The 25,630-nt window shown below is 56.0% G+C and overlaps 1 protein-coding gene across 1 annotated transcript in view; it reads right to left on the bottom strand.

Annotated features, from left to right (window-relative positions):
- Positions 1–21,329, bottom strand: part of ANO7 (anoctamin 7) — a 33,735-nt gene extending 12,406 nt beyond the window's left edge. The window contains exons 1-14 of the mRNA XM_087424568.1: positions 21,056–21,329; positions 18,980–19,037; positions 13,780–13,922; positions 10,444–10,551; positions 9,572–9,708; positions 7,780–7,837; positions 6,799–6,909; positions 5,511–5,676; positions 4,006–4,096; positions 3,129–3,225; positions 1,646–1,789; positions 1,441–1,578; positions 659–757; positions 466–568 (exon numbers count right to left, since the gene is read on the bottom strand). Coding sequence (XP_087280694.1) covers positions 466–568; positions 659–757; positions 1,441–1,578; positions 1,646–1,789; positions 3,129–3,225; positions 4,006–4,096; positions 5,511–5,676; positions 6,799–6,909; positions 7,780–7,837; positions 9,572–9,708; positions 10,444–10,551; positions 13,780–13,922; positions 18,980–19,037; positions 21,056–21,280 — 1,678 coding nt within the window. The 5' untranslated portion in view covers positions 21,281–21,329. The remainder of the gene's footprint in view (positions 1–465; positions 569–658; positions 758–1,440; positions 1,579–1,645; positions 1,790–3,128; positions 3,226–4,005; positions 4,097–5,510; positions 5,677–6,798; positions 6,910–7,779; positions 7,838–9,571; positions 9,709–10,443; positions 10,552–13,779; positions 13,923–18,979; positions 19,038–21,055) is intronic.
- Between the last annotated feature and the right edge of the window lie 4,301 nt (positions 21,330–25,630).

A 25,630-nucleotide genomic window follows, 5' to 3' on the forward strand; every position in this document is an offset into this window, starting at 1 on the left:
GCCAGAAGAGGGGAACGCCCATGTCCCAGGGACACTCTGGGCGGCTCCCCCGGGCCTGCCCTGCCCTCCTCTTCCCAGGAGCCCCTCCCTGGGACCCTCCCATCTCCTCCACAGCCCTCCACTGCCCACCGTCCTCCCAGTGTGAGCACTGAGCCCTCCATCCCTCTCCTGGACCAGGGAGGGGGACAGACAAGCGGCTGGCAGGGAGACTGGTTCATTGGCACATGTCCTCAGGAGAAGGAGGGAAAGAAAGAGCTGCCTCCCACCACCTACAGTCACCCCAGACACAGGGAAACGGAGGGCGGGCTGCAGGCCCCCGCCAAGGCCCTGCTCACTGCTACGTGAGGGACCTCTGGGGGGGTCCCACACGTCCCACTTGTGCCTCATTCAGACACCAGCACCCTGTAGATTGGTGACAAAGTCACCTTCTGACTCGGGCTGGCAGGGCCAGTCTTGACCACTCACCCCACCTCGTCAGGATGTGGGCCAGGGCCACATAGATCTTGGAGAGGATGAGGATGAAGACAAGGTTCACCACGGACCCCGTGAGGCTGGCAATGCGTGACGCCTGATGAGAGGTGCTGGGTCAGAGTAGGGCACTGGAGCGGTGGTCCAGAGCCACCCACCCAACCACCCAGCAGCAGCAGTGGAGGCTCACCCAGGCTGCAAGCAGGGTTTTGTCCGACCTGGACACCAGGATGGCCATGATGGCCCGGTACAGGATGATGGACACAAGGAACATGACCACCACAGCCACCTATGGGGCGATCAGGTACATGAGCCCCATGCCAGGCGAGCACCCCAGTGCCCTCAGGCCGCAGCCCCCCAGCAGCTCCATGACTGCTCCCGCCCCTAGAGCAGGCAGCGCTCCTTCCTCCTTCTGGTGGGCTATTGTGGGTAGAGGCAGGGAGCAGCGGAGGTCCTTTAGAATTAGAGGGTGGGTGACCTTGAGGTGTCAAGGGGGCCACTGTCCATTGTTCTCGGCCCAGGTGCTGGAGAACCATCCCTCCTACCCCCACCCCACCCTTCACCAGCCCCAAACTGGAAATTCCTGACATCTTGGAAGGGGAGGGAGGGGGTCCAGTTGGAAGCCCCTTTGGCTGGAGGGCAAGGCAGGGTATGGTGGACCCCACTGTGCTGGGATTGCCCCCAAGCTAGAAGGATGCCCCAGGCCCACAGGCATGGGGCGACCTTCCTAGAGCACCTGTCTGGCACACACCGCATCTTACAGCCTGGCCCCCCTAGCCTGGTCCCGGGCTTGGCCCGTCCCTGGAGCCCAGGCACAGGGGGGCCTTTCTGAGGGCAGCGAGGGTCTTGTGGGTCCGAGGAGGCATCAGGCCCTGGCCCCAGAGGGGGAAGGGGGACAAAAGCTGCTCCATGCGGCTCAGGAGAAAGGAGGTGTGAGGTGGAGGGGAGGGGAGGGAGGCAGGGGCCCCTCACCATCATCACGACCACCACGGAGCTGGCCAGCACACGGCGCAGGCGGCTCCTCTCGGGGAAGTAGGGCTCATCCTCGCCAGTGATGGGGTTCACGGCTGTCATGGGGGCTGAGGCAGCAAACTGGGGCCGCGGCCTCTCCTAGAAGGGAGTCAGTGCTCAGCAGTGGCCCTCGTGGGGAGCGGCCACGGTCAGGGGGACAACCCACCTCGAGGTCCTCATAGTCAGAGCAGCCCCAGCGGTAGGCCAGCGTGGCGCTCTTCCGCTTCCAGTACTCCAGGAGCAGCACGGCCCACAGCGCCATGAACAGGCTGAAGAAGACGGTGCCGCCGTGGTCGAAGAGCCGGCCAGCCTGCGGGCGGGGCGGGCGGGGGTTTCACATCTGCTTGGGATGGCAGCCCTTATATTCCCTCCGATTTCTCTTGTTTGGAATGGCAAACATCCCGTGCCGTCCTGCACTGTATTTTACAAGCAGATGCCTTGTGTCCTGGCGCACAGGTCCACAGAGGGAGAGGACTGTCACCCCAGACGGCCCACGCCCTATCTCACCCGTGCCCGACATGGAGGATTTAGACGAGATTCGGGACTTTCTGAGCTGTTGACATTTTGATGAGATTTTTGGACTTAGAGTTAAGGCTGCAATGGGTCAAGACTTTTGGGGATGTTGGGTTGGGGTGAATGTATTTTGCACATGGGATGGACACGAAGTTTTGGGGACCAGAGGAGGGACTGCAGTGAACTGAACTGTGGCCCAGATGTGTCCACCTGGAACCACAGAATGTAATCTTATTTGAATAGGGGCCTTGGCACATGTAATTAAGATAAGGATCTCCAGATGAGGGTACCCTGGACCAGGGTGGGGGTGGGGGGAGGGCCCTAAGCCAAATGACAAATCCTTAGAAGAGAAGGAGAAACAGAGAGAGAGACGCGAAGAGGGAGAGGCCATGGGAAGATGGAGGCAGAGATGAGAGTGAGGCAACCACAGCCAACGAACACCAGAGATTCCTGGCAGCCCCCCTAAACTAGGAGGGAGACATGGAGCAAATTCTCCAGAAGGAACCAACCCTGCTAACACCTATATTGGACTTCTGGCCTCCAGAACTGTGAGAAAATAAATTTCCGTTGTTTTAGGCCCCCAGTTATGATAATTCGTTACAGCACCCCTAGGAAACCGATACAGATTGATTCCCAGGAGTGTGTCAAAGGGTTATGCGTCTGGTCTGTGGGTCCATCCTTGGCACCAGGGCTCCAGGCCCCGCGTGTGTGGGATGCAGGTGAGGCCACTATTCCATGGAAAGGCTGACCCACCCGGCAGTGTGCTGGGTTGACGTGAGGGCCACAGGGCCCCAGGGCTCCCGGGAGCCTCCTGCCCTGGCCTCTAAAGTTGGGAACTCTGCTCAGCCTGTCTGGCCCCACGTTTGTCTGCCGTGGGCGTGCTCCAGTTGACCCTCTTGGCTGGTCATCCACAACAACAACGACAGACAGAGCCCCGCATGCGCACGGACTGCGTGCGGGCACTCTGCTGAGTGCCGAGAGGGGCGCCCACTGTAACGCCATCCAGGTGGGACGTTGCCACAGAGGTTAGATGAGGCACGGAGGCTCTGCCTTACATGGTGACAGAGCGGGGCTTCCAGGGGCAGGACCAGAACCTGGGGGCTGCCTTCCTCACCCTGCCCACCCTCTCCTCGTACCTGGACCAGGGTGCAGGCGCTGGAGAGCAGCCAGAAGGGGCAGTCGAGGCAGAGTGGACACATCTCGAAGCTGTCCGTGCTGCCGCAGAGCTCCTGCCTTCAGGGCGGGTGGGAGTTGCGGCTGTGTGGGGACAGCCCTCCCCGCCAGTCCCATGCTTGCCCTCTCCCTTCCCACCACCTCCTTGGCCAGGCCCAGCATCTCTTTACAAGGTGGTTTTAAAATACATGCAGTGACAATTTTTGAGATAACTTTTTGCAATTTTAACTCTATAATAAAGTAAAACCCAAGCACAGTCATTTATTTATTACAAGAAAAGTTTACACTATTGTAAAGAAACAAGGGTGAGTGCCAATGAACTTAACCGGGGGGCACACCAGTCCACCTGTCAACCTGGGAGCACACCTGTCTACCTGCATCAGCCTGGGAGCACGCGTGCCCACCTGTCAGTCTGAGGGCACACCTGCTCACCTGCGTCAGCCTGAGGGCACACCTGCCCACCTGTCAGCCTGAGGGCACACCTGCCCACCTGCGTCAACCTGGAAGCACACCTGTCCGCCTGTCAGCCTGGGAGCCCACCTGTCAGCCTGAGGGCACACCTGCCCACCTGCGTCAGCCTGAGGGAACACCTTCCCACCTGCATCAGCCTGGGAGTACACCTGCCCACCTGTCAGCCCGGGGGGCACACCTGCCCACCTGTCAGCCTTCTAGCCAGGTGCACAGGGCCCTCTGTGACATCCATAAGGGGAGTGATGTGCCCAGCATTCACCTCCATCCCCAGCTCTGCATAGGGCCTGGCACCTGTGGGTCCCTCCGACTATACACCTGCCTCAGGAGACCCAGGACAAGGCCTGGGAGTGGAGGAGAGAGGACACTTACGTGGGCGTATCTGAGAACACCATGGAACAGCCCACCAGGAACACCAGCGTGCCCACCACTGCCGCTGGCAGGAGCCAGCCTGTGTAGAACCCTGCAGGGGGGACACTGAGGTTGGCTGTCAGGGACCCAGGTGGGCCTGTGTACCCAGCGCTGTGCTGAGCTCTGGGCGGGGGTCTGCACAGCCGTGCTTGTCCCTAGGGACCACATGCAGCCACCAGGGTCTGAGGCCTTCTGGGAGGATGCAGTGAGGGGCACGGTCCTCAGGGATCCCCCTGGCAGCTCTGGGCACAGCTCCCCCCTCCTGGCCTCTGACCTGGCCTCTGGACCCCCACCACACTGATCTCGGCACCTGACCCCCCAGGCCTCCAGCCACTGTGCTTCCTGCTTCCTGGCCACCCCTTTCCTGAGCTCCATTTACTTCCAACCCACAGGTGCGGGATGGACGTCCCCTTCGTGAGAGGCACACTGCCCACTGCGTTCCAACCCCAGGAGATTGAGGACCCGTCTGGATGCCTCTCTGCCCCGCACCCCCCAGGGCCAGGTCCCTCAGTTACCCTCCAAATCCCTCAGCGGTGCAGCTGTCTGCCTCCCACAGGTCCAGCCCAGACTTGGCCTTCTGTAAGATGCAAGTCTGTCTAGAACCCAGAGGAAGACCACCCTCTGCGGGCCTCCGGCCTGGCCTTGCTGTCCCACGGCTCCCGCTCCTCTCTGGCCCTGAGATGAGCCTCAGGTCCTTGCACGCGGGCTGTGCCTTGGCTCCAATGCCCTGGCCCAGCACACTCTTCCATGGCAGGCCGCCCCACCCTGTCTGGGTCCACAGTGGCTGTGGGTGGCCTCTCCTCTGTGTCACCCACAGGTGATGCACTCCAAGAGGGCAGGGTCTCCCCACCGTGCACAGCACCCCAACATGGCTTGCCATTTGAACAGATGCATGTATGCGTGATTGAGGACTGCACAGGCCTGGGGTGGGGGCACATGTGTTGTGTTTGGGGAAAGAAAGGACTTCAGACGGCTGGGGCACAGAACCAGGGGGAGGGGACTGTGCTAGACTGGGGGTAGGGACAGAACTGAGCCCATGAGGGGAGCAGGGAGCCCTGGGGCTGCCCAGGGCAGACGGCTATTCCGAAGATGACAGCCTGCCTGGAGGACGTGAGAGGGCGCTTGCTCTGGACCCCATGCAGGGGTGACCTCCACTGGGTCACTAGTTCCTGGGACACGTCTGGTGGGCTAGGGACACCGAGGGCTGGAGTTGGGAGGGGCCGTCGCCTGCAGAAGGGGATTCCCAGTCTCTCTCTGGAGTGTTAGGAGGGTTCCAGAACAGCCACAGTGCTCCGTTATATTATTGGGCCGGGGTCTAGGGGAGCTGGGCAGGGGCAGGGTTGGGAGTCGGGGAGCGTTGGCCTAGGAGGGGTCAGCACAGCTGCCCTCTTGGGGACACGCATTAGCAGACTGTTACCCTGAAGATCAAGTTAGGGGACCTGGGAGGCAGCAGGTGTGGAACTCACCAAGCCAGGCGAAGTAGAGGGCCACCTTCTCCCCGAAGTACCTGCACACGTGGTCCAGAGGCTGGTACTTGTGCCACTTGCACCAGCTGGCCCAGTGCCGGAACAGGACCTGCCGACGGTTGAGGCCCGGAGCCCACGGGCCCTCCGGGGGTGTTGTGAAGGGGCCCTGAGGATGAGAAGCCGTTGGTGGGAGAGTCCAGGCTGGTCTGGGCACCCTCTCTACCAGGCACAGTTCTAGGTATGGGAGATTCAGCACCGGGCAACACCGTGCGTCTCCCCAGCGCGGGGAGACGGCCGACAAACCCCGGGAACTAGAATTGCTGCTGGAGGATGAAAACAGAACCATGCTGGGGGCTGGGGGGCCAGGAAGGCCTCTCTGAGGAAGGGCTCTGAGTCGAGCCCTTGGCCCAGGACTCTTGGGGTCCGAGTCTGGGTCAGAGGAGGGGCCTGGGCAGGCGGGCCCAGGAGGAGCCAGCGATTGTGGTCCAGGGTGGGATCAGCGTCCTTGGGAGGAGGATTCTACCGCCCATGCTTGCAATGCCCGGCAACGGCCGGGCCAGCAAGGCCACTGTGTCAGGCCCTGTGCGTCCCCGCTGGGCCCTGGCCGGCGGAAGAGCGAGATGGAGCAGGGCTGTGGGCACCCACGGCACTGCAGGGCAGCAGGGCATTCCCATCCACACCCTCATTTACCCCCTCGGTGACATCTGGGAGGGACTGTCCCCACAGTCACACAGCAGGGGGTGCAGGCCTGACTGGGGCCCTCAGGCCCCACTGCCCCTTTGTGCAGCTCTGAGGGCCTCGTGGTGGGAAGCTGGGGGACCCGGGGCATAAACGGCCTCCCGACCCACATGGTAGACATTTTGTCAAGGACGATGGTAAGGCTCACGGGGTCAGGCACAGTGGCAGCTGGTGTGGTGAATGCCCCTCCCTGGCACTGCCTCAGTTTACCTGGCTTCATGAGGAACACAGGAGACCTCATTGTCTTCTGAGAGGGAAGCTCCCCAGGGAGGTGGAGTCGCCAGGCCTGTCACCTGGCGAGGAGGGCAGCATGTGGCCACCCATGGCCTCAGACACGCTGAGCGTGGCCTGGTCACATCACGAGTGTGTTGCTGACCCCTAGCATGACCGCCTGTTTGACCACAGCTGCCCAGCACGGGAGGGCAGGGCCCACACCCCCACATCCCCTGGGGTTGGACCAGGACTTAAGGGTCCTCCTCATCCAGGAACTCACCCCCACGCCCAGGCCAGAGCCCCCTGTCCCCGGCACCTCTAGCACCCCAGGACTCACATCGTGCAGAGGGAAGGCCGCGCTGAAGACACCCTCTGACAGCAGCTGGTCGATCCCAAACAGGCCTTTCTTCTCGTGGCCGTATGGGGTCTTGGCCAGGATCTCAAACAGCTGGGGGTGGTGGGGATAGCACCAGTCACCTGTCTTGTGATGGCAGGGAAGGAACATCCTGGCCCATCCCTCTCGGGGGTAAGCCCATGACGGCCTCCCGAAGCCCTCTGGTGACAATGCTTTGCCCAGCTCTTCCTCGTTTGCTAGCTCACACACACCACAACCCCTAAGCTGTGGTCATTCTCCCACTCACAAACGCGAAGACCTTGTCCAGAGCCACGTGGCTCAGAGGCATCGAGTCTGGATTTGAACCCAGGCCCTGCCCGTGCACAGCCACACTGGGTCTGTGCTCTGGGCGGGTGTCAGCCTCCATGGGGACACCTGTGTCAGGGGTGGCACTGTCCTGCCTGGGCAAGCCTGCGGGGCCCTGTGCCCTTTGGTGGTCAGCAGGGGGCTCTCCTGGGCAGGCCTGTACTAGCCCCTTCCCCACCACAGGCCACTGGAGCAGGGCTCCTGGAGCGGCCCCAGGTCTGCCCACCCTTCTCAGGGACACCGCAGCTGCGAGTCTGCTCTGGCCCTCAGTCCCTCCTGCACTGGCCTGCAGGACCCATGCCCACCCAGGCCCAGTGGTCTTGGCTGTCTGTTCCACAGGTCCATCAATGTGACATCCATTCTGGGCCCTGGGGGGTCCCCGGGGCATTGACCAGGGCCCAGCTGTGCTTTGCAGCTTGGGCACCTGCTCCCCTGTGCAGTGAGCTGGGCGGCAGCCTCTAGGCCTGCAGCGCCGGGGCCTCGGCCCTCTGACCACAGGAGAGCCTTCCTGTGTCCACGGAGGCCTTCTTTCCCAGCTCAGGGTCGGGAGGTATGGGGCCAGCAGGCCTCTCAGAGCCAGGGCAGGGCTTGAGGCCCACAGCAGGGACCCCCACTCACAATCTGGTGCCTCTTGGTGCTGGAGAAGAAGGTGTCCTGGTTGTCACTCCCGAGAAACCTGTGGGAGTGTGAAAAGTACAGAACTCGAGTACCTGTGCACACACAGGAGCACGCACACAGAAGCACATCCACATGATAAGAGCACACACACAGGAGCACACACACATGAGAAGAGCACACATATGGGAGCACACACAAATGAGAAGAACACACATGCGGAGGCACACACAGGAGCACACACACATGAGAAGAGCACACGTGGGAGAACACACACATGATGAGAGCACACATGTGGGAGCACACACATATGAGAAAAGCACACCCACATGAGAAGAGCACACACGTGGGGCACACACATGAGAAGAGCACACACGTGGGGCACACACATGAGAAGAGCACACACGTGGGAGCACACATATATGAGAAGAGCACACATGTGGGAGCACACACATGAGAAGAGCACACATGTGGGAGCACATACACATGAGAAGAACACACATGTGGGAGCACATACACATGAGAAGAACACACATGTGGGAGCACATACACATGAGAAGAGCACACACAGGAGCACACATATGTGAGAAAAGCACACACATGCGGGAGCAAACACACATGAGAAGAGCACACCCACATGAGAAGAGCACACATGCAGGAGCACACACACATGAGAAGAACATACACACGGGAGCACATACACAGGAGAAGAGCACACATGGGAGCACACGCAAATGAGAAGAACACACGTACAGGAACACCCACGAGAATAACATGCACACAGGAGCACACACATGAGAAGAGCACGTACATGGGAGCACACCACGTGAGAAGAACACGTACATAGGAGCACACGCACTGGCCTACAGACACACACACTGATGCACACTCATGCCCCCACCCCCCATGCTGGGAGACACCCACTGCCACCCGGCAGCACAATCAATTCCCATTTTTGCCTTCTCCTTTCCCCAGGCAGGAGGTCATGGCAGGTTCTCCAGATGTCACAGAAATGCCCCACACTGGGTAGGGGACAGTGGACTGCGGTTGGGCAGAGGGCAAGGCAGTGCGGGAGCACCAGGCTCACCAAGGACCCTGGGCCCTTCCATGTGCCCCCTGAAGCTCTGAGCACAGGACCAAAGGCCTCGTGGGCAGCGTCTGGGGGTGGTTTGTATGGATGGATGACTGACCACAGGGCCCTCCCTGGGACATCAGAACCTTGGGAAGCCCTGTGGGTGGCAGCAAGAGTGTGTGTGGCTGAATTTCCCCCCAGCCCAGAAAGGAGGTGTTCTCAGCGGGGGCGGTGGGGCCACGTGGGCGTCTGCAGTGCTGACCACCACAGTCCCCTGGCCTGGACACTGCCCCATCTGCAGGCTGGCTGTGGCCATGTGCCTTGCTTGGCGGGGAACCTGGGAATGCAAGAGCCACCGCGGGAGGGGCTCCAGGAGCCAGTGCGGACTGACCACTTCCATTTTCTGCCTCAGCGGCTGAGAGACCGTGACAAGCAGGGACACTGCCCCTGCATGGACACGTAGCAGAGCAGGAAATGGACCTTGTGTGTCCAGCCACTGAGGTTTGCGGGATGTTTGTCCCAGCTGACATGGACGACTGACAGAAAATGCTGACGTGCGCTAAAGTGTGGCCACCCGAGATGCACGTCCCCTGGCTGAAAAGCTCCAGGGAAGGAGAGAGTGGGGGGAGAGCAGCGAGTTTAGCTCCCTTATTCGTTGGTTCTTGCATTCACGCATTCTGCCTGGTTCTCTCATGCGGGCCCAGCAGGGCCGCCACCTCTTACCTCGACAGCTTGCTCATTTTGAACTGGCAGGAGTAGTACTCGGGGGGCACGTCAGGCATATCCTCTAGCAGGATGTTGGGGAGGCCCAGCCGCTCCAGTAGGCTGGCTGACCAGTCGGAGGCCTGGTTGGGCAATTCCTGGAAAGAATCGTGGGTTGCTCCTCCCACTCCTGAGGGGACACGCACGCCACATCGCGGGGTGGGGGTGTGTGGCTTTGCACACTGGGCAAAAGGTGAAAGGGCTCCAGGAGAGGGAACAGCCCCCGCCCTCCCCTGGCCCTGCTACGGACCCTGCGGAGGGACCAGGCAAGCCCCTTCCCCTCTCTGGGCCTCAGGCTCTAGGGCTGCTCTGCTGGCCAATTTGAGGCCCAGAGCTCCTCAAGGCAGGAAGGGACAAGAGGGTAGGGGCGTGTTTCTCTGTCCATGCCCATGCCATGATGGTCAAGGGGAGCCCGTGGAGCGGGCGGCAGAGCCACCCCCAGGAGTGTCATCCTGAGGTCCCCCTGGAGCCACTGCCCCCTCCACCTGGTGTCCCCTGGGCTGGGACTGCCCCGCCCCCACCTCCAGTGCTGGCTCTCAGTGGCCTGGTGGGGGTCTGCACCTGCGGGGGCCCAGGTGGCCAACTCAGTGCCTTGGCGCCAGCTCACACTGTCCACCCCTCCCCACCTGCCCTGAGCCCGCCACGGGGGTTACACCACCCCGCCCTATCTGCCCAGTAAGGCTTCTTGGAGCACAGTGTGATGGGGACACTGAGCGGGAGCCCCCAGGGTTGTCAGCACTGGCAGCTGCACCCGGTGCTTGGGGTGCAGTCAAGAGTAGCTTTGGCCTGTGGGGGGACCTCGAGGCCCTCTCTCTGCACCCCGCCCCAGGTACCTGCAGAGGCAGCTTCAGGCGCAGGTCTTCCGCGTAGTAGCAGAGCAGTGCCCAGGGGGCGCTGAGGAGGACGTAGTGCACTGCGTTGTCCTCATCCTGGACGTCACGCTGCAGAAAGCGAGGGGCTCCATGAGAGCCTGAGGGTGCACACGTGTGTACACGTGTGTGTGCATGTCTGTGTACGTATTTGTATGGGTGCACGTCTGCACATGTGTGTGTGCCCGTGAGTGTATGTGTGCGTGTCCATTTACACTCTTAGGAAAGATAGATGTTTCTGTAGCCATGGTAACAACTAACCAGCACTGGTTTTAAACCAATTTGATGAATGACGACTTGCCTTTGTGAACATGCCTCTGAAGGCCAGCCAGTGAGTGAGTCCTCCTGTCTGGAAGTCAGCCCATCAGTGACAGACAGACAACACTGGGCTGCTAGGGCCGGCGCCAACCATGCCGCCTCTGTGACCGGCACAACCAACCAAACCCTTCCCTAAAGCCTGCTGAGAGCGGCCTCTGCCTTCTCGGAGATGGGCCTGACCCGCACCGCTCTCCTGACATAGGTAGGCAATAGATTCAGGTTTTAGTTTTCAGACATCGAATGATTGTCTTGCCCTTGGACAAGCTACTGGGTATCTGTGTATGTTATACACGTACCCATAGAAGTGTGCACGTGTACAAATCAGTGGTGTGACTATGTTCACATGTGTGGGGACATGTGACAGGCACTCCTGGCGCCCTGAGATGGGGACTTTCAGCTCCATGATCGGGTGCCTCTACTGAGTGTACACCTGCGTTCCAAAACTCCCTCTTGAATCCACTGGTTCTCAGCCCTTGCTACCTCACCGCCATCTGGGGGTTCCCCAAATGCCAATGGCCAGGCCCCACCTGGGCCCAACTGGAACAGACACCCATTGGGCAGACATGGCCTCAGCGCCTCAGACATTCCCAGCTGGCTGTGATGTGTGCTGAGAGCCGAGAACTGTCATTTAGACTGAAGACTGAGGGCACTTTGGACAAGGTGCTGGGGAAGTGCCCACTCCTACCCCCTGCAGCTGTCCCTCTGTGCCCCCCACTAAAGCCAAATTCTGGATGAAGGTTTTACAAACTCATATGGCCACACCTATGAGCCACACTGTCCCATAGCTTTTTCCATAATAAAGGGGGAGATTTTTCATCCCACCCACCAGACTGTCAAGTGGATCCAAACTCAGAAGAGGTGGGAATGTTAGCTCTTGACCCCCAACCCCATCATATATGTTTGCCAACACCCGAGGCAGCTCTGGAAGGGAGTGTGGCAAACTGTGGGCCTCAGGGTGGGGAGGGTGAGCCGCGAGTGGAAGAGCCTGCTCACTTCGTATCCCACACACCGAGTGGGAAACGTGAGACACCAAGGGCAAGCCGGACTGGGGCAGACGTCTGCCACACACGTAACCACCAAGAAAGAAGTGTCCGGAATATATGAGCTTCCATGCATTGTAAGAAAAATGTAACCAGCCTGATAGCAAGACATGAAAAGATAGTTCACAGTATTGGAAACACAGCCCGTAAACATGCAAAAATGCCCAACCTCTTCAGGAATCAGGGAAAATGTAAATTAAAAGAGCAGTGTGGGGCCGGCCCGGTGGTGCAAGTAGTTAAGTGCGCGCGCTCCGCTGTGGCGGCCCGGGGTTCACTGGTTCGGATCCCAGGTGTGCACCGACACACTGCTTGGCAAGCCATGCTGTGGCGGCGTCCCATATAAAGTGGAGGAAGATGGGCACGGATGTTAGCCCAGGGCCAGTCTTCCTCAGCAAAAAAAGAGGAGGATTGGCAAATGTTAGCACAGGGCTGATCTCCTCACAAAAAAAAACCAAAAAGAGCAGTGAGATGCCACTACATGCCAGCCAGACTGGTAAATGTTCTAAAGTCAGATACTCCCTAGTGTTGAGAAGACACACAGCAAGGGGTGCTCATTCACCAAGATGGTCATGCAAACTGAGGCCACTGCCTGGGAAAATGGTGTGGCCATACACACTCCCCCTGGGCCAGCAGCTCTGCTCCTAGGAGAAAGTCCTGCACTTGGGGACAAGGACACACACACACACACACGCACGAGAGAACTGGCAGCAGCTGGTTTTCATAACAGCCCCAACTGGGAACAAGTCAAGCGTCCACTGACACAGGAATGGATGAGCAGGTGGTGGGACAGTCACACAGGCAGCGCTCTCTGCAGCAAGGACATGGCCGCAGCAGCCGCACCAACCACACACGTCTCACAAGCAGGATGTCAGGAGGAATTATACGGAGCACGATTCCATTCTACCAAGTTCAAACAGACAAAACCAAGCTGTAGCGTTTGGCAACGTAAAATTGGTGCTAAAATGATAAAGAAGCGCAAGAATGTGGTCAACATAAATTCAGGATTGAGTACTCAGGGCGGGAGAGGACACCTGGTGGCAGAGCCTGGTCCTGGGGAAGAGAGCAAGGTGGTCGGAAAGGAGGGCAGAGAATGCGGGAGACACGGATGGCGAGCCAGTGGCGGGGTCAGGGACGAGACGAGTGGAGCCGGGCTCTGCGCCCCGATCCCCAACTGCTCCAAGACCCACTTATGCCCGCCTGCCCTGCCACCTGCAGCATCCACACAGTTCTTTCCCGTTTTCTCAAGCTCCCTGCAATTGCTTAAAGCATTCTAAGTGGTACCCACAATTATAACTGACATAATACATGTGAAAGGACTTTTTTCTTTTTTTTTTGGTGGGGAAGATTAGCCCTGAGCTGACATCCGTTGCCAATCCTCCTCTTTTTGCTGAAGAAGGTTGGCCCTGGGCTAACACCACTGCCCATCTTCCTCTATTTTATATGTGGGACCCCTGCCACAGCATGGCTTGATAAGTGGTGCACAGGTCCGCGCCCGGGATCCGAACCTGCGAACCCCGGACTGCTGAAGTGGAGCATGTGAACTTAACCACTACGCCACCAGGCCAGCTCCTGAAAGGACTTTTATAGCTGTTGAATTCTATAAACAGACAAAGAGTTACAACGACAAATATTACACCTAGACAAAGCTTTAATGTTGGAAATGGGACAGATGAATGGAGAAGTGGCTTCTGAGTTTTCAATGGCTCTGAATCTCCATGAGCAAGCTGGGTGTGCCACGATGGGTAGGTATTATCCTGGCATGTGGTCAGTGGTCCTGCAGCCATTGGGAGCTCCCGGGGTTGAGGGGAGCATCCAGCAGGACTCTGGGGCTTGATTTGTTCCAAGGCTCTGGACACCATGCCCTCAGGCCTTGTGAGGCAAGGTCATAGGTCACTGAACGGAGGCAGAGCCTAGGGCCCTGCCCACAACCGACCCCAGGTACCTGGTCCACATGCAGCCCAGCTGCACGAAGCTTATCCAGAAAGGTCTCCCTCCAGGCCCCGTGTGCATCTGTCTTGTCCCGGGTGGTGTGGTCCTGCTGCTGACCCGGCTTCAGGTCTTCCTCCCAAACAAGGACGAAGTCTGCTGGGAACCAACAGGGACAGAGGCAGGGAGAACGGGCTAACTCAGGGATACCAGCCCAGGGAGGGGCTGCCGGCATCCCAGCCGGCACACCCAGGCTCCAGGCAGGAAGCAAGAGCCAACCACTAAGCCACTTGGCCTGCTCCCCTGTGTCTGCAGTCAGCCCTCGCTCTGGTCCTGGTCAGGGCGGGGAGGACTCCAGAACAGCTTCCAGGACAGCTCTGTATTGGCCGATGGGGAAACTGAGGCCTGGGGAGGGGCTGGCGCCTGCCCCTGAGATCCCTTCTGTGGCTCCATCCCTGCAGGGTCAGTTGCAAACTCCTACAGGGGTCTTTAAGGACTTTGAGTGAAAGTCATTTTCAGACTTACCTCTCTGCCACAGAGAGCTGTAAAAGCCTGACAAAATATAGGAAGGCCCTGCTTTTCTGGCACTAGACAGCAACAGATGCAGGGCTAAGGCCTTCGAGAGAAGGTAGCACATGAGGCGAGCCCTGCGTTCACTTAAGCTTTCTCCCTAAGGGCATTTTTCCAAACTGGTAGGCAGGGCAACAGAGCCCAAGAGGGAGCAGAGGCATTGCTGGGCAGGAGTGGAGGTCAGAATTAGGGGCTGCTAAGAGGCCCAGGGCTTGAAGAGTGTGGTGTGGAGAGGATGGAGCCACAGGTCTGTGAGGAAGTGCCCTGGGTCCTTGGATCTCCTGGGTGTTCATGCAGAGGTGGCTGCTGAAGGCTGATGGCTAACAAAGACTTCAGAGGAAGCCCAGTGCTGGAGCTCCAGCCAGACAGAAAGGAGGGAGATTGGTGCCAGGCCACATGCTAGGAGTAAGGACTGCATCATAGGAGCACAAAATGCATCTTAGGAATAAGCACAAAATTGAAGTGGGCTGTTCTAAGACCTAAAACCAAGCTTTAACCAGATCAAGGTGACTTGCCAGTAATCTGACTACCTGCCAGAACGAAACTCAACACTATACAGGAAGCTGACCAAATCAACAGAGACTGACCCAGAGATGAATCACAGAGTGGAGCAAGCAGGAAAGGGCTTAAAATAATGACAATTACTAAGCTAAAAGAGAAAAAAGAATAAAGAATGGACAAAATGGTTAACAACTGGAATATTTCAAGAAGGACTTAGAATTTATGAAAAGGAATCAAATGAACATCCCCAAACAGCAAAACATAGCATATGAAATTAAAAAGCCTCTAGACAGGTTTAATAGCGGACTAGACACAACAGAAGACAGGATTGCCAAACTTAAGGACAGACCAGTAGAAAATATCCAACTCAAGCTCAGAGCAAAAAGAACGGAAAGGACTGAAGAGGGCACAAGAAGGGTGTGGTCATGGCCAAAGGCCAGCACACTGTGACCGGAGAATCAGGGGAGAGTAGACAGGAAAGGAGCAATCTTTGAAGAAAATGGTCAAGAATTTCCAAATCTGATGAAATAAATCAATCCAAAGATTCAAAAAGCTGAGTGAACCCCCAACAGGATATAGAAACTACAACTAGGAAAATCACGGTAGAGCGTATCTTTTCTGTATTAAAGATAAAGAGAAATCTTAAAAGTAGCAAGAGGAAAAAAAAAACTTTATTTTTCAGGAGCACAATAATAATATATATACCTGATTTCTCAACAGAAACAATGGAAACCAAAAGATAATGGAACGGCATCTGTAACGTTCTGGGGAAAATGCCGTAAACTAGAATTCTTTACCCAGCAGAAACGTTCTTCAGAAATAAAGGCCAAATGAAGATATTTTCAAACAATCAGAATCTGAGCTATTTAGTCCCAACACACCTACTCTACAGGAAATACTACAGGAAATTCTTCACGCTGAAGGAAATACTCTCAGATGGAAGTGCAGATGTGCAGGAAGGAAGGAACGTACCACAAAGGATAAAGAAATAGGTAAACATAAAAGTAAAATATCTCTATTTACAGATGACATGATCTTGTGTATAGAAAATCCAAGGAATTCACAACAAAAACTATTAGAACTAATAACAGGCTTGATAGGGTTGCAGGATACAAGATAAACGTACGAATATCAATTGTATTTCTATACCCTACCAATAAACAAGCTGAAAATGAAATGAAGAAAAACAATTCCATTTACAACAGCACCAAAAAAAACAAACTTAACAAAAAATGTGCAAGACTTATACATTGAAAACTACCAGACATTGTTGAAATAATTTGAAGAGGAGCTAAATAAATGCAAAGACAGCCCATGTGCATGAATCAGAAGACTTAATACTGTGAAGATAGCAATACTCCCCAACTGACCTACAGATTCAACACAATCCCTATCAGAATCCCAGTTGGCTTTTCTTTTGCAGAAATGGATAAGTTTAAATTTCATATAGAAATACATGAGACCCAGAATAGCCAAAACAATGTTGAAAAGAAGAACAGAGTTGTAGGACTTGCAATTTTTGATTTCAAAACTTACTACAAAGCTAGAATAACCAAGACAGTGTGGTACTGGCATAAGGATAGACATACAGATCAATGGAATATATTTAAGATTCTGAAAATAAACCCATACATTTATGGTCAATTTTTTACAAAGGGGACAACACTATTCAACAGGAAAAGAACAGTGATTTCAACCACTGGTGGTGGGACAAGTAGATATCCACATGTAAAAGAATGAATTTGGACCCCTACTTCACACCATACACGAAATTAACTCAAAGTGAAGTTAAGATCACAACATAAAGGTCATAGAACTAAGTACAAGAACTAAAATGACAAAACTCTTAGGAGAAAACACAGTTGTAAATCTTTTTTTTTTGAGGCAGATCAGCCCTGAGCTAATATCCGTGCTAATCCTCCTCTTTTTTCTGAGGAAGACGACCTCTGAGCCAACATCTATTGCCAATCCTCCTCCTTTTTTTTTCCCCCAAAGCCCCAGTAGACAGTTCTATGTCATAGTTGCTCATCCTTCCAGCCGCTGTATGTGGGATGCAGCCTCAGCAAGGTCGGAGAGGCGGTGCATCGGTGCGCGCCCGGGATCCGAACCCAGGCCGCCAGTAGCGGAGCGCGTGCACTCAACCACTAAGCCATGGGGCCAGCCCAATAGTTGCAAATCTTGATGACCTGGTTTAGGCAATGATTTCTTAGATATGACACCAAAAGCATATCAGTAAAAGAGACGATTGGTGAGACGGACTTCATCAAAATTACCATGGACTTCAAATGGACTTCATCAGAGGACACCATCAAGAAAGTGAAAAGGCAACCCACAGAATAGGAGAAAAAATATATAGGCAAATCACATATCTGATAAGGGACTTGTATCCAGAATATATAAAAAACATTTACAACTCAACAATAAAAAGACAAATAACCCAATTTTAAAATGGGCACAGATTTTGAATAGACATTTCTCTAAAGAAGATATACAAATGGCCAATAAGCCCATGAAAAGATGCTCAATGTTGTCAGTCACTAGGGAATTACAAATGAGAACCACACTGAGATGCCACTTCATACCCACTAGGACAGCTAGAATAAAAAGACAGGCAATAAGAAGTGCTAGGTAGGATGTGGAGAAATTGGAATCCTCAGACATTGCTGGTGGTTTGTAACATGGTGCAGTCACTTTGGAACACACTTTGGAGGTTCCTCAAAATGTTAAACAATGAGTTACCATATGACCTGGCAATTCCACTCAAAGGAATATGCCCAGGAAAGACGAACACTTATATCCACACAAAATCTTGTACATGAATGTTCATTGCTGCATTATTCACAACAGCCAAAGAAATGGAAAGAACCCAAATGTTCATCATCAGTTCTTTTGGGTATACAGTCACGTGTCGCTTAACAACAGGGACATGTTTTGAGAAATGTGTTGTTAGGTGACTCTGTTGTTGTGCGAGCATCATAGAGTGCACTTACACAAACCTCGATGGTACAGCCTATTACACACAGGATACATGGTACTCATCTCATGGAACCACTGTCGCATACGTGGTCTGTCATTATGTGGCGCATGACTGTATCCCCTGAAGTGGAATTGCTGGATCATATGGTAATTCTATGTTTAATTTTTTGAGGAACCTTCCTACTGTTTTCCACAGCAGCTGCACCATTTCACATTCCCCCAGCCAAGCACAGGGTTCCAGTTTCTCCACATCCTCGCCAACACTTGTTATTTTCTGGTTTGTTGTTGTTGTTGAATAGTAGCCATCCTAATGGGTGTGACGTTAGGGGATCTGCTTTTTCTTTTTTTTTTTTTTTTGTGAGGGAGATCAGCCCTGAGCTAACATCCGTGCTAATCCTCCCCTTTTTGCTGAGGAAGACCGGCTCTGGGTTAACATCCATTGCCAATCCTCCTCCTTTTCTTTTCTTCCCCAAAGCTCCCCAGTAGATAGTTGTATGTCATAGCTGCACATCCTTCTAGTTGCTGTATGTGGGACGCGGCCTCAGCATGGCCGGAGAAGCGGTGCGTCGGTGCGCGCCCGGGATCTGAACCCGGGCCGCCAGCAGCGGAGCGCGCGCACTTAACTGCTAAGCCACCGGACCGGCCCAGGGCATCTGCTTTTAACAAGGGTCTTTCTGGTGCTGCATGGAGAGCAGGATGGGCAGGCGGGCACTGGGAGCCAGGTGGGAGCTGGTGCAGTCCTCTGGGGAGAGGTTGGTGGCTCCGGGCAGACAGGAGCAGTGGGGGTGGAGGGTGAGGAGAAGTGGATCTGATACATTTTGAAGGTAGCAAAGGTGAGAGGTGCAAGAAATAAGAGTCTGCGATGACTCTGAGTTTGTCCTGAGGCCAGAGCAGCAGGGAGGGGCCACTCCCTCCACCTTTCAGAGCCCTCTCCAGGAACCCCCTTCCCTGTTGTCTCCCTGGCTGTGTTCTGCTCACCATGAGGCCCTAATCCCACCCCCAGCACAGCAATTGGCACCAGAATTAGTGATGGGCAGGGAGGGGTGGCCTGGTCACTGAGGACGGTGACCCAGGCCGCTGTCCTCCTGCTGCCACCATAGGCACCACATCTGCGTCCCCACCCCCAGGACCAACATGGGCATAGCTGGCAGATACTGGGAGAGGCTCACCGATTCGGGGCTTGGCAGGGCTCCCCACCCTGCAAGTGGCCGCCTGGTGTCCACCCGGCTGGAAGGAAAGGAAGAGAAAAGGCAGCATTTGACCGTGGTGAGTTGCCCCCACCTGGCCCCCACCCCACCCCAGACCACGAGGGACACAGAAGAATGACCACTGTGTGCAAAGGGGCATATCCAGAGGGCAGGCCACCCCCATGTGCCCTCCAGCGCCCCCCACCCCGAGGGCACCCCTGGGCCTCTGAGCACCTAGCCTCGGCTGGGGGCCAGCATCAGGTTGCGGGTAGCACCGACAGGACGCGGGGGCTAGAGGGGAGCCAGACTGCCCCCTAAGTGGCCCTGCAGACAGGCCATTGGTGGTCATGGCGCCCAGTGGGTGGTATGCTTTTGGGTTTCCAGAAGTTCCAGGTGACAGGAGCCCTTTATAAAAGGCATCTATACTAACCCGGCCCCAGGGTGACCCTAAACCCAATCCCATCACTAACTTTGATCTTAACTCTAACCTTAACCTAAACCCTATCAGTAACCTCAACCTTTACCATAGCGCTGACCCTGACCTCGCCTCATCCAAAACCTAACCCTATACTAACTCAACCATGACCCCGACCCCGACCCTGACTCTGCCCTATCCCAAACCCTGACCCTAATTCTCAAATGCATCTCTCCCCTCCAGGTGGTGTGCATCCTTTCCTGCCACTCTGTGTGCTGATAAACTGTGAAATGCAGAAGAGAACCAGACACAACGGAGAGGCTCCCACATTCTACCTTCCAGACCAACAACTGTTCCCCATTGATGTGCTTAGTTTTACATTTTTAGGCAATCAGACATTGTGGATAAAGCTGAAGACCCACTGCTCCCCTGCGGCACTGCTGGCGGAGTTTGCTGCTGTGGGAGATCAAAATTGGCCACTTCAAAATATGTCCTTTTTTTGACCTTGGTTATTGTATTGACAGACTGGGAGGGTCCTTGCTAAGACCAAACATTTACATTTGTAAGAGAAATCTCCATTTGTAAAGGTATCTCCCTGTCTGCACCAGGAAGAAGGGGGGATGGCCTTATCTCTAGAAACTCTTATCAGTGCGGACAGAGAGGACTTAAATCTGTATACACTTGTTTATTGTACTTTCTGGTCATCGCCCATAGCTGACTCCCCCACCCCCAACATCCTCCTTTGTCTGTCTGAATATGCCATTTAAGGTGAAAACCTCCGCCATTTGTCAAGAAACTCAGTTTCCCTGGTTTCTCCCACGTATACATGGTACAAAGCTTTGTTTGATTTTCTCCTGCTATTTGGTCTCAGTCAATTTAATTTGTAGCCCAGCCAGAAAGAACCCAGAGTGGGTAGAGGATAGTCTTCCTCCCCTTCACTGCCTCAGGGACTCAGCACACACCGGTGCATCCTACTCCACAACATTTGAAGAAGCAGCATTTCTGTTTTAAACTTCATGGGCCGGCCCCGTGGCTTAGCGGTTAAGTGCGCGCGCTCCGCTACTGGCGGCCCAGGTTCGGATCCTGGGCGCGCACCGACGCACCGCTTATCCCGTCATGCTGAGGCCGCGTCCCACATACAGCAACTAGAAGGATGTGCAGCTATGACATACAACTATCGACTGGGGGTTTGGGGGAAAAATAAATAAATAAAAATTAAAAAAAAAAAAAAAAAACTTCAACACACGGTATCGCAGCGGTGCATAGCCCTGCGTCCCCTTTCTTCCCTTCATTGCTAGTGGGCCTGGCTTTGTCTGGCTTGTCCTTGTCTGGCCTGTCCCGAGGGGTTTCTGCACATCTCGCAGGCTAGGCGGTGACCTGACTGTGGGCATTAAGGACGTCTCCCTCTTCCTGTCACCAACGCAGCGTGAGGGTGCAGGAGCCTTACGCAGTGGACGAGGGCTCCTGGAAAACCCAATGGGCACTGTATCCATCCCCCAAAGGCTGGGCCCAGGGTGGGGCCATCGTCTACCGGATCCCCAAGTCCATCCTGGGGTGGGGGGCTCAGGCCCAGGCAGGGAGAGGCAAGTGGATGGCTCGCTGGGCCTCCTGTCCCCAGGGCTGGGGACAGTCCTGAGTGTTACCTCTAAGGTATTGGCTGTGCTCCCGTAGGAGTCCCCCTTCTCTGCCCCGGGGGCCATGTCGATCAGGACGGCACTGTCCTCCTCCCGGGCCCGCCTCCGCAGCATCCCGTTCCTGCACCCCACCAGGACCAGGGCAGGGATGGGGGGTAAGAGAGGGGGCACATGAGACCCAGTCCCCATACCCCCATACAGCCTGCAGTGAGCCCACGTGACAGGTGAGGACATGGGCTTGGAGCAGTGGCCAGGGCCAGACCGAGCTGTCCAACCTGGGGGCACATGAAGATCCCCCAGACTGGCCTCTGGCTCTAGGAGGAGCCCAGCAGCTGGAGCCCAGGAGTGAGGGAGGGAGGCCTGGCCCAGCAGCTGTCCATCTGTCCACCTGTCCAGTGAGTGTCTACCTCCCCCTCAACCCTGTGGGGGCAGTGGGGCCCGAGGAGGCCAAGAGGGGTGGGCTTGGAGTGCAGACCCCCCTTTCTCCTGCTCGCCTGCAGGGGAATAGATAATACCCTTTGATAGATGGAGACAGGGCCTTGGCTCCTCCGGGGGGTCCTAGGCCTGTTGGGGAGGCCGGCGTGGCCACACTGACCCTGTGTCTTTCACACCTGGCCTCTGGATCCCTCTGTTGGTACAGACACCACTCTTCCAGTGGATGGGGTGGCAAAGTGGGGCAAAGAGCGAGAGGAGATCTATGGCCCGGAAGTGGGTGGGATTTGAGCTGAGGCTGGCTGTGTGCCCCAGCAGAACCAATGCAGCCCTGAGGGATGTCCCAAGGGCCACGGAGGCTGGGAGGGTGTGAAGGTGGAGGAACCACAGGAGGCTGGAGGGGATAGCTCATCTAGTCCAGGTAGCCTGAGGCCCAGAGAGGCAGAGATATGAGCCCACACCTCCTGAGCCCCCGCCAGGCTCCAGATGCCCCAGAGCTAGGATTCATGGCATCATGGCACCCCAGCATGGTTCTGAGCTGGTGTGGGTCATGGGCGTTCCTGGAGGAAAATCTTTGAGAGTTTTAAGTCAGCCAGCCGGCAACACCCCTCCCCCCGTCCCCCCCATGCTGCTGAAGGCCCCGCTGTGGTGAGCAGGTGGTGCTCTGTGCAGAAGGGATGAACAGAGGATGCTCCAACCACAGAGGCCCCAGAAGTGACCTGCTCCATAGTGTGGTTATTGGACGGGTGGGAAAACTGAGGTTCCCTAGGGTTGGGGGTGCCCTGCCCAAAGCCACACCGAGCACTGGGCTCCTCTTATCCCTCCAGGGCCTGCAGCAGACACCATGCCAGGCCTCTGGGGCACCAAGGGGAACCCTGGAGCTCCCACCCGCAGTTCACGGCGCTTGGAGCCCTGATGGGCTGGGGGAGTTCACCCAGCCTCCCTGGAGTCCATCTCCCCAACTTCCTCCCAGTGGCCCACACATCGTAGAACAGGTTCCCACCTGGCACAGCGGCTTCCAGAAGAGGCCTCCGAGGTCATGGCCAAGCTCCCAGCATGAGCCTCATCTGGGCAGCTGAGTCTGAGCCAGCCCCGTGGACAGAGAACTGGGAGGACCCTGTCCTCATGGCCTTGCCCAGGTGGTGATGGCGACTCGAGTGCCCTCTCCCCGTCTGGCAAACGGGCCCGGAAGCAGGCAGGAGAGGTGCCTGGCACGGCTGGCCAGGGCAAGGTCTCCCTGGCTCCTGGAACAGGATCTGCCTTTGTTTGAAAAGGGGGTGTGGGGCTCCAAGTCTGCAAACAGAGGCAACCCATTTTCCTAGAGCCTTCACACACCCCGCATGCAAATACCACTGTCCTCTCCAGCCAATGCCATGGCCCATCTCTCTCCTCCTATTTGCTTAGGGATTTCAGGGCCCACATGGACTGTGGGGCTGCTGCTGTGGAGACTTAGGGAGAGGTGGAATTTGGCAGGGGCGGCCACGGGGGCGGGCTGGTATCATCCCTGCCTGGTGGTGTCCCGGGTCTGGAGACATCAGGGGACCCAGGAGACCCAGGTTGCAGAGCCAGCTCTGCCACTTCCTGGGTGTGACCTCAGGCCAATCACATCACCTCAGGGCACGTCTGGGAAGGGGGGTGGGGCCCTGCTCACTGCAGGGAGGAGGCATCCCAGCCCTCCTTTTCCTCCTCAGCCCTGGGCCTGTCGGCTCTGCACAGAGGTCTCTGTCTGAGGTCAAGCTCTCCCCACGCAGACCCCGAGATGGGTTCCTGTGCAAGGACTGGATTGTGGAATGCTCCAGAGACCAGCAAAGGAGTGGGAGGCGGGCGGGGAGAGGAGTAACGCTGGCAGAGGATGGCCTCAGCCTGATCCCACGGGGCCTCTGAGTCTTCCCCGCCTGAGGCAACGTCACATTCTGCTCTGGTCAGTCACTGCAAAGGACCATCCCAGCAAGAGGTCAACTCTCAGAGTCTCCTGGCTCACCGCTCTTGGTGGCAAAGCAGCTCTGGTGGCCCCAGAGGGACATCGGCACACAGAACACCTAAAAGGGTACTCACCCTCAGTATAGCTTCTAACTGTTACTTTATACAATTGGTTTCAAATTTTTTCAAGTTGCATAACTTTTGCAGTTTTAAAAAATTAAAGAAGGAAGCTACAACCAGCACAGGTGTCTTGTTGGGTCCCAGGCACTAGGAAGAACACAGGCCCAGGATCTGCTACTCCAGGTTTATTTGACTCTAACTTTTTATATCCATTTATGTAACATTTAGAAATAAATTTGGTAAAAGTGAAAAAAAGAAAAAAGCCTCTAACTACCCTGGCTTAACAAAAAAGATCTTCCTCACCTCACAAGAAATGGGGAGATGGTGGCAACTGGGTGGGTTCAGTGGCTCCAGGAATTCAGGGCCAAGGCCCTTGCCTCGTGGTTGCAGGATGGCTGCAGCAGGTCCAGCCATCAAATCCACATTCAAGACACCATGCCAGCTGCACCTGCCCTTTTTCTCAGGAAAGCAGGTGTTATCGGCTAAGCATGAGTCTCAGGCCACCCCTGGCCATGAGGCAGTCTGGAAAGGGAGTAGACGCATTGGATTGTTTTGAACCAATGCACCTCATTCCTGGGGGTGGGCACACTGCTGGTCTGAACAAAATCCCTGGGGTGAATGGCCCCTCTAGTGACTGCCAGCTGGGTGACTCCTTTGTCTTCCTGACATTCACCTGCCCTGCACGTGGCCTGAGGGCTGGGCCATGGATGGTTTTGTCTTCCTGTGCCCTACTGTGCTACTCCACTTGCTTGACATGCTCCCTGTCCCCCAGGACTCTCCCCTGCCCCCAGGACTCACTCCTGCCCCCCAAAACCCTCCCTTGCCCCCCAGGACACTCCTTTACCCCCCAGGACTCACTCTGGCCCCCAAGAACCCTCTCTTGCCCCCCAGGCCCCCCGCCTGCCCCCAGGTCCCTCCCGATTCCACCTCTCCCTCAAACCTTCTCTCTGCTCAGAGCGAGTACCCTCCTCCAGGTGGCCATCTAGCCTGCTCACCGTCCATCCTCTCTGCTTGCCTCTTGCCCCATATGGCACTTCTGTTCCTCCAGCCTACGCCCTGGGTCCAGCATGTCTGCCTGTCTGTCCCCTGGCTGGCCTGCCCCTCCTCTGGGACCCCTCTCCGTGGTCTTCTGCAGCTCTGCACAGCAGCACCTCCCCCAACAGGACGGCCCCCCTGATTCCCCACAGCAGCCCCTGTGCTCCTCCCTCACCTCTCCATCTCCCCTGCAGCCCACCTGGGACTCTCCACAGCCTCCCCAGGCTGTGTTTGCAGGCCTCCTTCACCTTCTCTCGCTGCCTCCCCTTCCCGGAGGCTCTGCCTGTGGCTGCTGCCCCTCGGTGGCTTCCTCCCCACCCTAGCCCACTCCTGCTGTTAAGTAATTCCTCAGTGAGCCTGTCCAAAATGCTGCGCTTTCTTCCAAAACACGAATCACCTTCTAACCAAGTAACTGTCTTATGGTTATGGTTTAAGCTATGCTCCACTGTTCCTGAAGTTTACAGGGGCAGGGATTTTGAGAATCTGTTCACTCACGTATCCCAAATACCTAAAGGAGGGAAGGCACAGAAGAGGTGCCAAGCACCTGCTGAGGAAAGAGGAATTTCCCTACTGAAGCCGCTCCTTCCCTGATTCTATTATTATTATTTTATTTTTTGAGGAAGATTAGCCTTGAGCTGACATCTGTTGCCAATTCTCCTCTTTTTGCTGAGGAAGACTGGCCCTGGGCTAACATCCGTGCCCATCTTCCTCTACGTTATATGGGACGCTGCCACAGCATGGCTTGACAAGCGGTGCGTCTGCGCCTGGGATCTGAACCTGCGAACCCCGGGCCACTGAAGCAGAGCACGTGAACTTAACAGCTCCTCCCCCGGGGCCGGCCCCCCTCATCTTATTATTAATACTGTCACCCCTGCTGGCTTCTTTCCTCCCTCCCTCCCCCACCCTTCTCTCTCTCAAAACGAACCTCCTATGCTTTGTCTTTGCTTGTGGGTGGTTTCAGGCTCAGAGGAGGGTGGCTCCTGGCAGCCCTCTCTTCAGGGGTTCCTGGGAGGCCACCGTCTGGCTTGACTGCTTGGCTTTATTCCGTCATCCACCCTGCCCTGGCTGAGAGAATCC

This window comes from Ceratotherium simum, chromosome 37, assembly GCF_057802395.1.
Source record: "Ceratotherium simum simum isolate JZ-2026a chromosome 37, ASM5780239v1, whole genome shotgun sequence".
NCBI lineage: Eukaryota > Metazoa > Chordata > Mammalia > Perissodactyla > Rhinocerotidae > Ceratotherium > Ceratotherium simum.